This window comes from Magallana gigas, chromosome 8, assembly GCF_963853765.1.
Source record: "Magallana gigas chromosome 8, xbMagGiga1.1, whole genome shotgun sequence".
Lineage (NCBI taxonomy): Eukaryota > Metazoa > Mollusca > Bivalvia > Ostreida > Ostreidae > Magallana > Magallana gigas.
Genome location: NC_088860.1, coordinates 30218460 through 30235062, shown reverse-complemented (window position 1 = coordinate 30235062; position 16603 = coordinate 30218460). Strand labels below are relative to the sequence as shown.

Here is a 16603-nt window from a genome sequence, read left to right as displayed (position 1 = left end):
GGAAAATATATGATTATAGATGACACATAATATGGACTATCCAAATTCTATCACATTCGAAATATCCCTAAGGGGTTGATTTTTTTTTTAAAGGAAAATCTTTTAATTGTACATGTAGTTGTTGCTAAAAAAATATTAAAATAATATATATTAGTCACAAATCGATCGATTCAATGGAAGTAAAATTTCGATTAAATCGAAAATACGAAAATGGCAGTCGAAATTAATGAAATCGGGTTGCATGTTTTTAGTCACAGTTCTGTTGTATTTCTTGATTTTGTGTTTGAAGAAAATGTAAATGAAAATATAAGTTTAAAAATAATTCACTCAAATTCTTAGAATTTATGCTGATAAAAACAACTCCCATCCATATACGGGCCTTAAAATGTCATCTGTATAAAATGTGGTCGATTGTACACTCTCCTAGTCTACGCACATGTATGCATATGCAAACATCCTTTTTAAACATATTTTCTGAAAATCAATATACATATTTTCAATAAATTACAACAATCCCAGTTAGCCAACATTCTGAAATTCTCAATTCCCACCTGGCCAACATTTTGATTTTCACACCTGAGTGATCAGGAGCTCGAGACTATAGTCTGTTTTCACATGTAAATGTATTTGTTATCAATTATCTGAGAATAGTTTGTTGAAAACAAATAGCATTTAATTTTGCCTATAACATGATAAACAGAATAGATAAATAAAAATAACCATTTTTTTTTAAATATAGGTCAGTAATTTTCTGCAAGATCATTACACAAAACATTTCATATGCATGACTGTATAAACCAATACGGGTATTTGCATGATTAAAACGTTCATGTAAATAATTTTAAACTGTTTAAATTTGGATGTATATAATATATAAACATAAATAAGATCGATCAGAAGTTTTTAAAGAATGAAAAGACTAGAAATATGTATTACTATGTTGTAATACAATATTATATTCCTTTGACATTACAGTTTAACGCAAATAACACAATTTTGTACCTCATGTTCATGTGTATTTTAATGGTCTGAGAGAATGAACAAATTGAAATTGAGAAGCATTATTATGGCCATTAATTTACAGAATCAAAAGCCTGAAAATGATGAGTTCTTAATTGTTTATGGACTGTTAGTTAAAAGACATAAAAAATCAAAATGCCCAATCTTCAGGTGCAGGTCAACTTTATAGAAAACGACAAGGGAGGATTTAATCTTCATAACTAATGATGTATTAACCTTTTATTACATGTAAAGTTTACACCATTAAAAGTATAAGCACTTTAACTCTAGCTTTTTTTGTGTTTTGTTAACTTCATATTCTGTAGATTGGAATTAATCAATATAATCATAGAAACCAAAGAAAATTGAAAAAAAAAATCTAAATATAACCCATATATGATGTATAGTTAAAATTTCAAACGTGATTCTTACAATTACAATATTTTTCAATGCCATGTTTAAGTTAAGTCAGCTTATATAATTATCTCAGTTAATGATGAAAACCATGATATCTGTACCCTAATCAAGGGCATGAATTATAGGGGAATATGTAACAGTTCATTTGTAAAAATAACATTTTCATCTGAATTAATTATTAAATAATTTACTGGGACAGAAGCTCAATTCATATGTATTATTCTGTAGGCTAACAAATATATATATATATATATATATATATATATATATATATATATATATATATATATATATATATATATTATTATTATTATTATTTCTCCTACTTTCATCTGAAAACAGACTATAGCTTACCTGTAATTTGAAAATTCTTTTGTTCTCTACCTGAACCCCATTCCAACTTAGCCAACACAAATCTACCTGTATTTCACCTGTATTTTTTTTCAAAATGTTGGCTAAGTGGGAAGACACCGTCATTACGGGCGTGGGATAAGGAAAAGGATGCGAATCCGTATGAGTCTGTGTGAAAGTCGATCACTGTCAAATAGGGTATTTTATAGGCACAGAATGTGCTTTCAAAATACAAGTTATCTACCGAACTCCAATTTAAATTCTTGCTACGAATGAATATCGTTCAAAGCAACAGGACGAACAGATAGTCAATCCAATGATGCGACTTACTTTTTTAAATATGGAAAATTGTGTATCGATATGCATAGATGATCTTAAACTTGACATTGATATTTTGAATTTTCTTGTTATCCTCACATTGCAAAAGACATCTCACTGTACACTGAAAGTCAGTATTATAATTACACTGATAATCATTTCAATGATATAAATATTTTCTAACAGTCAAATGAATTTAATCAATCAAATACCAATTAAATCAACATCAAACTTATTATTATTATTATACCAAAGATCATTTTTGTCAGCATTATTCGGCTGTTCTAAAGGCTCTTCCGTTGAATGCGCATTACTCGTAGAATAAGGTGCACGAAACAATTCGTTTTAATTTATTATACTTTCATGTTAAATACTGAAATCTGATTGGTTTAAACGCAGTTGGTAATCCGTTCTAATACCCTCAGCGTTAGCAACACACTTGGCAACGGGTAACACAACGAATTGGTACATGCGCGCAAATCATGCGCATACGGTTCGCTATAGAATTCACGTCATTTCTATTTAAGTTGATATGTGACATCTGTCGATATTAATGTGGATTAAAGTACTAAATAATTGAAAAATTTTCATTGGTTTAGAATTTTCAAATTTTACAATATTTAACCAAAAAATAGCTTTTAAGGTACTTCACTACACCGAGACTTACATTTTTTAAGACAATACGTCACAAGATGGCGATTTAACTGTTTTATTAAACTGTTTGTATCAATCGATTCAGATGTATATCGTCGTAGCTCAGTGGTTAAAGCTTCAGGCTTATGAACCGCAGGTCATGAGTTCGAATCCACCTGGGGCTTTTGTTTATGTTTACTGAATGAAATTTTTGAAAATATCATTTTTTATCTAAAATTGCACATTTTTTCGCCTATTTGACATATATACTTCTTATCCATCACGCTTTGTATCATAATCAAGTAATTTTCTGCTGATCTGAGAAACTATTTCAAGGTGTAGTGAGGCACCTTAAAAATATTTGTAAAGGTAAACATTGTAAAACCCCCAGCGGGATTCAAACGCATGACTTACAGGTTCGTAGTAAACCCTCTAACCCACTGCACTACGGAGTTAGGTGACCATTTTTGGAAAGAAACTACTTATATAATACTGTTAAAATTGACACCCCCTCGAAAACCATTGTCAACCTCCGCTTTGCGTCGGTTGACAATGTTTTCTCGGGGTGTCAATTTCAACAGTTACCCTCCCAAACAGGCACTATTTATATAGTGCTACCCATTGCAAAGTGCGTTGCTAATGCTGAGGGCCGCAATAGAACGGATTTAAACCGCGTCTAAACCAATCAGATTTAAGTATTTTCCATGAAAGTATAATAATATTTATTACAGCTACATGTGTACTTGAATTAAAGTTGACTTTTTAAAAACTAAACTATGCATCTATAACAGTGTTTAAAAATTACAAGAAATGCAATTCTAAGACCCCATATGATAATATTTAGCTACATGCATTTCTTTTCTTTAATGTTCCGATTCAGATTAACAATAATTTAGTTACTTTTACTTACTTTTTATTACCAATTCATCATCTTTTAAGAGAAAGATGAAAAATATAAACAGTATTAAAATGCTTTCTTTGATGATTCATGCGGTTCATGAAGGAAGCGACCATAGCAGGATTTTTTTTCCCTGCCATGTCGCCAATATCCATCCGGCCGCATGAATCACCAAACAAAGCATTTGATTAAATCCATAAGAAAAACAGGGAAACTATTTACTGTACGTAAATATACAAAAATAACCAAATGTAATATGTCTGTTTTCATTATAAATGCAAGCTGTATGATTATGCTCTTTCAAATGATCACAAAAATGTTAATAAAAAACCCCAATGTGAATTCTTTATGATTCGTAATAACGTCAGAATTAACCATTTGATATGATTATATGACTGAATGTTTCTTCACATAAGTTGTTCTGTATCTCCATATAGAGGCACCAGATCTCCAACTCTATGTTTCAAAAATACACTGAAAATGTAATAAAAAGACCAATTAATGTAAATAAAAAGCCTCAAATACATAAATACATTGCTGACTACAGCTTGAATCATTGAAAATTGCAATTAAAATGGAAAGGTACATTGGATATGTATATAGAAGTATATTTATATCATACATACCAAACACAGCCATACAATCAGCCAAGGCCAAAAGAAAAGGCTGATCACCAAATTTAAGCAGATCTTATCTGCAAATCTAAAAGACAGAAGTATATAAATCGGAAATCATTCTTGTGTGCATGACAAATTGTTTAAAGAGAGCGCATTTTATTTCACGGTCGAGTTTTTTTCTCTGTACATAAACTGAGTGAAGGTAAAATACAACCACAATGGAAAGCTTTATCAACAACAAGGAAGTCAACAAAAAATTACCTCTCGGGCACCTGCTGAATCACGACCGGCGCCGCCCCTCCCCCTCCCGCCACTACCACGGTTGTGTTTGATTGTGAAGTGTGCATGGGTGGGGCGTACCCCTGTTGGGGTGGCGGGGCATATCCAGGCTGCTGCGGGGGGTAGCCTTGTGGTGGCGGACCGTACCCCTGTGGTGGCGGACCGTACCCTTGTGGTGGCGGACCGTACCCCTGTTGGGGCGGACCATAGCCCTGTTGGGGCGGGGGGTACCCTTGTTCGGGCTGATAAGGGGGAGGTTTTTCCTAAAATAAAGTGTAACATAAATTTACATCATTAAAATAAATGTACGTATATGATATCAATAATTTTACTGTATAATTTTATACAAAAAGCAAAGAAGCTACAATTCATAAATGGGAAGGAAAATGCTCATTGACTTTTTTCTGATCAAATTGCATACATGTACTTACAGACATTTCCGCGTTGTGTATACTAATCTGAAAGAAAAAAATCAATGTTTTCAGAAAATGTTAACTTTTATTCCTGGCTTCAGATCTATCTTAAAAACACACCCTGTGCCACCCCCTCCCCCCGAAGTTCAGATTCCATGCTTTTTACGAAAATGCTTCGCTGCTTTTCTGCGAATTCCATCACTTTCGCTTTGTTATATTAAACTGTAAATAACCCCATAAGCGTATTCAAAGGACCGAACAAAGTGACTATCACCCGCTACTGAAATAATGAAGTTTGTCTACATTCTATATAACCCCCCCCCCCCCTTAAAGACACTAACGCGGATTTGCAGTTACGATGCAAGATTTCAGATCCCTCCGTAAAAAAAAAATAATTCCATTATAAAGTTATATTGACCTCTGGTCATCGAACTCTCATTACTTAAAGTCCTCCAACTGTAGTACTAACTGTAACAGACCACTCCTCTATTATAAAACCAGACCCCCATTACCGTACATACCTCCACCCAGCGACCGGCTTTACACGATTCAAAAATTAAGTCTCTACTAGTAGTTCAACACCAAAACGAGACCATGAGCGGTTCTTGTAATCTTTAATCCATAAATTACGTAATGTGTGGAGCCATAAAACCCATTTCTGTCCAGGAACTCTTCTCGAAATTTATAACAACATGATATGCAAATACAACAAATAAGTTAGCAACACAATATTTCCTGACTTACGGTATCACAGTGTCTTTGTTAATCACGGGACTTCCTCCGGTTATCTAGCTGTAGTCTAGATGTGGTCGCGTGCACTTTGAACACGTGACATGACTACATGTCAGCTTGATAATAACCACCTCGGAACAGCCCAAAACAAACAATGATGCGATAGGCTACACTTTTGATGGTCATGGTATTATATGAAATTCATGATCAATCGGTGTCTTGCGACCTATTTAACATTTCCGTTACAGCAAAGAGTGGTTATCCGCTTTAAACAGACTGTTGGCAAAGATATTAAGAGTAACATTTTAAAAAGAGAAAACTTTAAAGTATTTCATTAAATATGAAAAATAACCGAAACCCCATCCGCATTCCATTCGCTACGAACACCTCCATTTTAAGGTGGGGGTTCGGACAGGGATATTAATTTAGTTTAATACTGTTATTTATGTCTCTGCTAGTATGTGAAATATTAAATTTATCTTATAAAATACAAAGATCACGATATATACATGTAAGTTTACTTTTATTTTTGTAGCGGACACTTAAACACTAATATCAATTCATCTGAACACATTCATGGTCTATGATACAACAACAATGACATGTACATGCTCTTCGTTTTCCTGTGCTGTGCCCCTTAAATTATCTTTTGTTTTGTTTGACTGATTTTAAAATTTCTACATTTGCGATGATTCAAACAATTCCTGATGAATAGATGGAAGGGTCAAGTGTCCCAATGTAGGACGGTACTGCATGAATATAATTACGGCATATCATGTTTTAGGTAAGCACTGATTTAGAAAATTAAGTAATTAGATAACCGCCATTAATAGTTTTACTTAAAGAGCATGAAATGTGATTTTACAGTTAAAAAAATACGAAATTCCCATACAATCTCCAAAAACCTATGAAGTTTGTCAATTACCAAATATGCACATGTCTGTCTTGGTTTACGTGCAAGCTAACCATTCAGGCGTTGCTTTCTACCTGCAAAGGTAAAGCACAGAGTTGGACGAAGCCGGGGGAAATATTGCATAATTTCTGCAAACAAATATTTACATTTTCCGGTGTTTTGTCTGTGATAACACTACGAATCGATTTGGTAATGCATAATCCAATACATTTCATCAATGACTATAAATATATCATCGTAGAAATGCTGAAAATTATATAAATATAAGGAATCGTCCTTTATATGACATGGGCAAAAATAAATTTTCTTATTGAAATTGTTATTTCAATTATCATATCAAAATATAGATAAGAATAACATGTATTTTTCAATCTAATTAATTAGTTCAATTTCATTAATTTTATTTCACTTTTTTTTTTTGGGGGGGGGGGTTTAGTTATAGCATGTATTCACAGGGATTCTTGCTATATACCTCATTAGCCCATATGCATGTAAAGACATCAACAAAAATCCATTTCATTGTTTATATTGTTTTTTTGTTTTGTTTTTTTATTGATTTATTGACAAAGACAGTAGAAAAAGATACAAAGGATACAAGTACACATATCTCACAATGTAATAGCTTGTCCCTTAAAGAAAAACAATATAATGTCGGTCTATATATTATGTATATATCTCGTTTACAAATGTACCTGTATACTACTTGAAAAAGGAAGTTAGTGAGAATAAGATGAAAGAAAAGTGTTTGTGTGCGAGTTTGGGGGGGGGGGGAGTAGTACATTAGTTTATATTTTAATAGTTTATATCTGACTCGTTCAACCGATTATATATCCATAGAAAGTAAATAATAGTACGTAATTTTTTTTTATTATTGTCAGCACGTTACATCAGAGGAACGGGATGATTTTCCGTAGATGTGAAGGTTACCATGATTACTAAATCTTCTTGGTCCATGAATTTCGTGCTTTCAGATTTGATCGAAAAATAATTCACACCAAAAGTAAACATTATTAATTAGCAACACAATGCATTTGAAATTAGGTTATAAGGTTACAAGAATGATTCTATTTATTTGCGGACATGTCGTTTTACAGGACTGCGTAGATTTCAGTCTCGTCAGTTTCTACATAAATTACAATCGATTTTCCTAGAAAATAGGAAAATTTTTTACCATGCAGTGGTAGTTAATATCATATGTTTGAAATTACTATGTTTTTGTTGTGTTCTCAGGTGAAATTAAGTACATGCATATGACTATGTAAAGACGTGTATTTTATTTAAATTGATTGAACAAAATTTAGCAAACGACATTAAAGAATGAAAAAATTTGATAAAAAAGATAACAACTTCGTAATGATGCTTTGAAATAAGAGGTCCAAATCCTTCCTTTGCGAATTGACATATTTGGTGATCATGATCATGTAAATGGTTGGGTTTGTTTTTTAAATGAATCTCTATTCAGTCACAATTTTGGTTTCTTGCTGTCATGTGGTATGACGAATGCAATGCAATAATACTACACTATACAATAGTACATGGTGTTAAAGATACACATTATCTGTATATACATGTAACAGTAATAGCAGAAGGCCAGTATAAAACTATTATATCGATCTCTTGTCAGCAAGCCACTCTTGGCGAATCCACTGGAATTCTTCACACCCTTTTTTCAAAAGCACACTGAAATAAAATAATATTATTTTTTAAATTTTGAATCAAAATACATAACATATGTTGTAAAAACTGAAAATACATTGCCGTTCTTGTGTTGTCTGTTACAGACAGGCTTAGTGTCAGTTCTCAATTTATAGTCTTGGGGCCTAGCATCAGTCTTAGAGTTAGGTCAGAATTTGTACACAGCATTAACGATTTATTTTATATACATAAAGAGTCCAAAGTGCAGGAGGAACACACTATGTACTTTGTCATTATCGAGTAGTTGTTATCTTCATATCTTAAACAAATGTATTATACTTGTACTTGTATTTATTTGATGATTGACTGGCATTTGACTATTTGACTTCATTCTATTTAAGATCTTTCAAGATCCATCAAAATCAAATGCCGGAATCAAGAAAAAGAACATTCTACCCTGATTTCTTTTGATTTTCTTTAAAGTGTATGTCAACACCTACTTATGAATTTCACGGGTTTATATAAGGCACTCGTTCAATCATATACAGTATTAAATAGTTTATACATAAAAAGTACATACCATGAACAGCCACACAATAACCCACGGCCAGAAAATCAGGCTGATCAACAGGTTCAGCAAGATCTTGTCTGCAAATCTGAAAAAAAAGACCGTGATGTTTACACCGTATACAATCATATATACTTAATTAAGGATGAAGTAATTAAAACATGAATTTCTATGATTGAAAAATACCTTTCGTGAACCGGCGTTACCACAACAGGTGCTGTCCTCATCCCTCCCCCGACAACCACTGTGGTGCTGGAGTGCGAGGAATGCATGCCAGGGGCGTGCACTTGTTGGGGAGGCGGGGCATATCCTTGTTGGTGTGCGTTATAAACATGCTGAGGCGGGTGTGGAAAGTATCCCTGTGGTGGCGGACCGTACCCCTGGGGAGGTGTCGCGTAACCTTGTGGGGGCGGTGCATAGCCATGTTGGGATGGAGCATAGCCATGTTGGGGTGCGGCATAGCCTTGTTGGGGTGCAGCATAGCCTTGTTGGGGTGCGGCATAGCCTTGTTGGGGTGCAGCATAACCTTGGGGTGATTGATAAGGTGGTGGTTTGTCCTATAACAGAAATTCAGCATACTTGAATTTTATAAACAATTAAGGACACCCCTACGAATGTGTTCGGAATGATTTCTTTATCGTTGTTAAGTATGTAATAAATCCAGAGGTGCTCGAATGAAAGTTCACGAGACTTCACTGAGATTTGTTCAGTTCCTGTGAAATTGTTCGGATAATATTCTCAAAATACGTAAGTACTGGTCGATTTTCATATCATATTCTACTTTGATTTATGTTAAAACATCAACATCTTTTAAGATGTATGTCTTATTTCACCATCTAGCGGTTTTTTAAATTAAACGATGATATTCAGAACAGAGTTATCGTCCGTGTTCAACTACGTGTAAAGTGGTTGATAATATAAACATTGGGTTGCTTAATAAAATCATAGCCATGTTTGATGCTTGTGGTGTGCAATACCATGTTTTTAAAAAATTAATGGGTGAATGTTTTGCATAAAAACTTAGTGTATCGAGCCATTTTCAAGGAACATTCTGCATAAAATAGTACAGAACACTGTGCCGGATAATTATGCCAGTGCCAAGGTGGCATTTTTGCACCTGCTTAAGCTGCATATATCAAAAAATTGAAATATGCCATATGATAGACCATTGCTTAAAGCGTTAACAACCACCTTTGTTATCATTGTATCTCACCTGTCAGGTGAGATATTTACCTTTCAAAAATAAATTCCTAAAGGAAAATAATTTTTCCCATAGGAAAAACAATATTCCTATAGGTAATCTGAAATATTCTATCGGAATACAAGAACTTCCTATAAGAATTTCAATTCCGATAGGATTTGATAAAATCCGATAGGAAAACTTAATATCCTATAGGAAAACTACATGTCTGAATCAAATTCCTACAGGAAATACCATTCTCCGATAGGAAATATAATTCTTATATTAGGACTTTTAAAAAATCCTATAGGATTGTCAATATTTTCTGTAGGAGAATCAATTCTCCTGTAGGAATTATCATTTTCCGATGGGATATTAATTCTTAAAGGTAAATATCTCCCCTGTCAGGTGAAACACACTAAAATCAAAAGTGGTTTTATACTCTCTAGACAATGGTCTATCATTTGGTATACATGGATTTTTCCGAAACTGCATCTTAAGCGGGTGCAAAAATGCCACCTTGGCACTGGCATAATTATCCGGCCCAGTGTTACAGTCTGTTTCACTATTGATGTTAATACTAGGTCAGGAGCGGATCGAAAATTAATTCTTAGAGGGGATCTCTACTACGCATGTTAATTGTTGCAACAGCAGAAAAAAACCTAATTTTTGTATTGTCTCGTTTATTTCTTGAACACATTTTATCCACTAATTAATGAAAATAAAGTTTAAATTTATATTTGACTACAAGTACAGTGTACCTAAATTCTCTAAAATAGACTATAAACATGAGGCACGATTTTTACTGCGAAACAGAAAGGGTCAAATAAAACCACGTGGTCTAAAATGTAAATGACAATAACATTCGCAGGGGTGAAGGATGCCAATAAGAAAAAATAACAGCATGATTAAGGGCCACATCGGTCATTAGCAACAATACCAAAACGTAAACAAGCAGCTAATGGTTAACACCCACCCACGCCAAAAGCCACCCCTATACTAAGAGAAAAATCAACATCCAACACAAAACTGAAAACCAAAAAAAAACCACCAAAAAACAATAAACAAAAACAAACAAACAACCCCCCCCCCCCCCAAAAAAAAAACCCCTTAAATTAATAAACACACAACACATCAGGTACATGACAGTTATGTTCTCGTGTAGATATATTATTGAAAATAGACAGCTGCGGTCATTTTAAAGATTAAAAAAAAATAAATTTCATTAATTTTTGCTATGATATATTTTTTGCTCCTTTTGCGATCACTTTCCAAAATTATGATGCGCAAAGAATATTATTGGTATTGTTTGCTATAACTCTGTCCCGAGTTTTTGCTTCCACAACTTTTTGCTTGATATTCCGATAATCATAAATACCTTTGTGTTCAAACTACATTTATTCACCAATATGAAAAATGTCCAGATTATCTGTTTTGAAACGCCCCCTCTACCGCTTCAGGTTTCAAAACACATCCAAAAATAGAAAGTCTACGGGGATTTTGCATTGCATCGACCATTAATAAGCCCGGATGATAACGTTAAAAAATTGCGCGAGGTATATCGAGTACCTCCGAATGGAGAAAAGATGTAAATATTTCCCATTATAAATCTCTGCAAGAAATCTGTTTTCGTTCCTGTGAACTTTTATGAGTGAAAAATGATAGTTTTTCAATGAAGATATTTGGATATATTCCCTTTCATCGATTTCAACTGTATTTCTTTCACAGGTATGTGAATTTTTATTAAAAATCATCAAAAAGTGATGGGAGCAATAACTTGGGACAGACTATAATACAAACATTTTAAGATCAATTCTATGTAAGAATCAAAATTCGGTGGCCACGCATAGTCACGGATTTTCTTCATACTTGACAATTTGATTGACTTTGGTGAGTAAAAAAGCCTAACACCATTTATTTGTTGCTATGAGGTCCCGTTGCCATGGTAACTGAGGGTAAGATGTAAAAATGGCATTTTAATGCTTATTTGAGAACATATTGTGAGTAATGTGCAGAACTTGGGGTTTCCAGGGTAGAATATATTATTAAAAATAGTTGTAATTTTTCAAAAGATAGAAAAATATTAATGGAGAAATGCATATTTTTAGTGTGTTTCCATGGTTACTAAACAGAAATTTTAAAATCTGTTTTTTTCATCTAATTTGAATAAAAACTGCAAATTTTCGAATTTTTGGTAAACACAATTATGATTGTGCAATTAAAAATTCAAATATGAAAATTTAGCACCGTTGCTATGGTAACAAGCTTAAAAATAAGGAAAATTATAATATTTTGAGGCATCTTTAAATGGATATTATTCACTTATAATGAATAAATATATATAATCAAATGGTGAGAAAAAATAAAGTATGTCCTTAACTTAAATGACACTTGAAAAAAATTTGAAATTTTCTAAAAATAACTGCTGTTGCTATGGACTTTTTAAAAAGTTAGAATTTCTGTGTGATTTTTTACGCAAATTAATTTTCCATAGCAACAACACTTCTCTGTTGCATAACAAAGCTCTTTGTGGTGTATAGTGAAAATTTAGATATATTTTTACAAGTTCCAACTAAAACAATTGCAAATAAATTCTAAAAACAGGAGTGAAAGCATTTCAAAATCATCTTTAATTTCTCAGTTTTTCTTAATTTTTGGCCTTGTTGCCATAGCAACGGATGTCAATTTTCACGATAAAATATATATTGCATGGACATTGATATGGATGTAAAAATTTAACAATTTCCCATTTCGGCTTATTAAAAAACAGCAGAAAACTGATTTTAAAAGTTCGTAACGGTTTCCATGGTAACATTTTAAAAGTATTGGTTTCTCCATCAATTTTCTTATATAATTAAAGACTTGAAAATAGGAAAAAGGTTTTTTTTTATGTGTTTGATAGTTTATATAAGTGGGCAAAACCTTCTAATATGGCTTCAAAGTAGGTGAGTTTTGCTATTTTCCCATCTTTAGCCTCAATTACCATGGCAACGGTTACCCCCAGCAACCAACTTTTAGTGTTTTTTTGTGTTTTACACCTAGGTGTGTCCATATATGAAACTTAAGGAAAATTGGTGACTATGCATGGCCAGACCCTTTTGATTCTTACATAGAATTGATCTTAAGTAATACACATTTGACCTGATTAAGGAGATATAATTAAAAATGTCCTTGTTATTATATTTTAAATGCATAAAAGTTAACATCTATTTTCCTCTGTTTGGGTTCGAATTATTAACTTAAAAACCGACTTTACATAAACTTCAGTTGAGAAATTGTATCGTTTCTCGATGTGACTGCATGTACATGTGTTTCTTTGGATTCAGTATCACCCAAGTAACGAGTACGATTAAATACTAGAAAAATCTGGTGCTTCTTGCCGATAAGCGATTTGATCTGAACTTCATAAAACTCAACCATATTTAACGTAAATTCCTTATTTTAAGCGAGTACTAGAAAAGAGACATTTTAACCATCTGGCTAGCCAACAATAAAAAAAAAGAAGAACCCAGACACATGGGTGACAAAAAGCGTCTTCCTGCCCCCCCCCCCCCCCCCTCTCTGATTTCGGATTTTCACTTTCCTCTAGGACACATCATTTCTTTGTAACATATTACCCTCTTAGGATTATACACCAAATTAATTCAAGCAACAAAATTCAATAATAACCTTAAAAAAATCATACATTATGTATATATACAGTCATGTATATTTACATTTTCCAGTATCTTTGCCTGTGATAACACTACGTATCGATTTTGTACTTAGTCTATATAACCCATAATACAAATGACGCCAAATTGAGGCGCCAGCGGGGTTTGCTTATTCATATTTTTAATATTTAATCGTACGATGGCTTAAAATTATATAAATATAAGTAATAAGGAATCATTCTTTGAATATTATGAGGTGATAATTTCGGTCGGGGCATGATCAAATCTGGATTTGATCTCGCCCCGACCAAAATTATCACCTCATAATACTCAAAGAATGATTCCTTATTCCTTATATATACCGGTATATATACAAATGTTAAAAAAAAAAACGTTTGTTAACTAGAGAAAGAAAAAATTTGCGGCAGATTTTTTCAATATAATTGATAGTTTTGTACTTACAGACATCATTGCTTTAAGTTATCTGAAGAAAAAAATGATTTCGTTCATCAGTAAATGCATAGTAAACAACATTTTTTGTATTTTCCCGCGTTTCGGTAGCAATAGCAAGAAAATGTTGTATTTACGGAACGGTGCATTATTATGGAAGGGTCCATTAGTAGCCAATAGAATTGGAGAGTAGAACAGGTTTTAAACAAGTGTTATTCAGGTATTCACTTCTAGCCGCCGCGCGTCAGGAGTTATAGACAAAATTTAATAATAATTTTATTACTAAGTATCTTTATGTAAAATATATACCATATAGGTTGTGAGGTCTGTTCACAGCCTCCCTGCATCCAGCGGCACCTGGCAACAAAAAGAGGTTTTCTAGAGTATTTATATTGCGATTTTTATCGTTTTATCTCTATTTTTTCCTTATTTTTGATGTATATCGGTACACTAGTAGTTTTGATATATTTATATATGCTATTTCATCGTGATGTATTTCTGCAAGTTTGTCTATATATATGACAATATTTAATAAATGAAAGGCGTCCAGCGACCACGACTGGCTGTCAGGCATTTGATGTTTGTGTTTGTTTTTTTAAGTAAGTAGTATAGTTAATAGCACAAGTTTTTAGAGAAAAAGACACTGGAAAATTTAAATATCGTAAAAAAATATACATTTATCAAATATTTCAAAATATATTCATCTATCAAAATCTAATCTATCAGAACTAATAAAGCCACGGCCATTTTATCCTAACAATACACGTACTTCTGCTCCATATAGATACTTACATGTATTTACAGGTGTATTAATAATCGATGATATTAGATTGTCGAAAACAGAATGAATCTTTTTTATCGGACAATAATCAGAAGAAAAAGACTGACACATACCAGATTAACAGAGTAAATATAATATTGAATGTCGGGACTTTTGCACGACAGGAAAAGTAACTTTAAAAAAAAACCGCTTTGCATATCTATGCAATAAAGATCATCTTCACCACTAAGAATGGCTGGGGTTGCAACAGGTTAGTGGTGTGTGAACACATGGATGCTACAGACTCTGCCTATTCACTTAATCTATATAAAACTCCCCTTTCATAGTAAGCCACCTGATAGGAAAAGGGTCTCATGGGGAAAGTTTCCTTTAAAAAGAGATCGTTCTCCCCCTCCCAGTGGTCATTACACTTGTAGTCATTTTAACCCAAAACGTGACACGGAAATCTTCCCCTGCACTATTAAGTTACAAGATGACTATATTCTTTCCCAATTATTTAGTCATGGTCATCATAAATATTATACAAAATGTATTATAATCCATAAATTATTATTCCTATAATATTTTCTTTACACGTGATGCAATTTCATGATATGCCTCTAAAAGTACCTTTCAATTTTTTTTCGCAAGTATCAAATTTAATTCTTTAGACGTTATTTAGGTAAGTAGGAAAAAACAAAAATATTCCCCCAATGCAAATAAACAAACATGTATAGAAGAGTTTTGTTCACTTACAATAAATTTAGCCGAAGCGGTGCTAGGGTCTCTTCCTTCGGAGATCTGGATCAAGTTGCCATGCACATTGAACACCTGACATAACTACAACTACATACCTGTTCTGAATGAAAGCACACATGTATTTCTATACTGATATTTCATCGACTTTTTACAAAATGTGCATTAATCTTTTGATAAATTTGCTAAGCAGTGTCGGGCAAATTATTTCTGTATTCTTTGCTTGACTAACGAACCGCTTGAGAGAGAGGAGAAAGCATTGTGACCCTTGACTGTAAGCAAAGACGCAAACTTCATTGCAGATGCACATACATGACATACAACCCCATTGCAAGATAAACCTTTTTGACGAGACATATCGCTTTACTTTAGCATTGAATCTAACGCGCGTTACTCAATTTGTATGCACACACCGCTGCAGTTATGAGAGTGTATACTTCAAAAAATCATGATTCAATGCTATAATAACATAGCTTTCAACACACTTTACAGGCAAAAAATATGTGGAATGTAAATGTTTAAGTATTGAATCCTTATTTTTTGAAAGATATAGTCTCATAACTGTAACGGTGTGTGCACACAAATTGAATAACGCGCGTTAGCGTGTTAGAACGCGTGTTAGAACAGGAAAACATATTCAATTTTTTTGCTGTTGTAGAATACAATGTACATGTGGCGTTAATTATTGGTCTTCATCGTTAAATTACGTCACGTTAGTTTTGTTTTTCTCTTTTGTATAATGGGAATACTTTTATTGAAAAAAAAGATGTTGAAATGCTGCCAAAGGAATAAATGATTATTTACTTGCCAATTTTTTTTTATATATTCTTGCTTGCTTATTACATGCACGTTTCTTATATAGCTGCAAATTCCTTCTTTTTTTTTAAAGCGAGTACTTAATTCCGCGATATAACTGTTTTTCATCAATTCGCGAACACCGAAGTTTATAGTTTACATGCATCCAAAATAAAGACGAGATTTTTAAATCCGCGAGATGTGACTCTCGCAATTTTACGCAAATATTGATTCCT

The 16603-nt window shown here is 33.0% G+C and overlaps 3 protein-coding genes across 7 annotated transcripts in view; 1 reads left to right on the top strand and 2 right to left on the bottom strand.

Moving 5' to 3' along the window:
- Positions 1–3868: 3868 nt before the first annotated feature.
- On the bottom strand, positions 3869–5817 carry LOC105323518 (uncharacterized). Of its 2 annotated transcripts, none has more exons than XM_011422587.4 (5): positions 5670–5817; positions 4944–4970; positions 4495–4775; positions 4243–4318; positions 3869–4090 (listed from the first exon to the last, which is right to left on the bottom strand). In XM_011422587.4, the coding sequence occupies exons 2-5, from the start codon at positions 4947–4949 to the stop codon at positions 4073–4075; spliced, it is 381 nt and encodes a 126-aa protein (XP_011420889.3). In that variant the 5' UTR covers positions 4950–4970; positions 5670–5817; the 3' UTR covers positions 3869–4072. The 2 variants fall into 2 exon arrangements, with proteins under 2 accessions (XP_011420889.3, XP_011420890.3); XM_011422588.4 differs by lacking the exon at positions 5670–5817 and adding an exon at positions 5447–5638.
- A 578-nt stretch (positions 5818–6395) lies between these two features.
- Positions 6396–16603, top strand: part of LOC105325909 (methionine--tRNA ligase, mitochondrial) — a 42639-nt gene continuing 32431 nt past the window's right edge. Inside the window, exon 1 of the mRNA XM_066069209.1 lies at positions 6396–6441. Coding sequence (XP_065925281.1) covers positions 6411–6441 — 31 coding nt within the window. The 5' untranslated portion in view covers positions 6396–6410. The remainder of the gene's footprint in view (positions 6442–16603) is intronic.
- Positions 7113–15692, bottom strand: LOC105318936 (postacrosomal sheath WW domain-binding protein). Of its 4 annotated transcripts, XM_034474026.2 has the most exons (6): positions 15573–15682; positions 14366–14413; positions 14069–14090; positions 8960–9330; positions 8786–8861; positions 7114–8250 (listed from the first exon to the last, which is right to left on the bottom strand). In XM_034474026.2, the coding sequence occupies exons 3-6, from the start codon at positions 14075–14077 to the stop codon at positions 8227–8229; spliced, it is 480 nt and encodes a 159-aa protein (XP_034329917.2). In that variant the 5' UTR covers positions 14078–14090; positions 14366–14413; positions 15573–15682; the 3' UTR covers positions 7114–8226. The 4 variants fall into 4 exon arrangements, with proteins under 4 accessions (XP_034329919.2, XP_034329917.2, XP_065925283.1 ...); XM_034474028.2 differs by lacking the exon at positions 14069–14090 and having other exon boundaries at positions 7113–8250; positions 15573–15684; XM_066069211.1 differs by lacking the exon at positions 14366–14413 and having other exon boundaries at positions 15573–15651.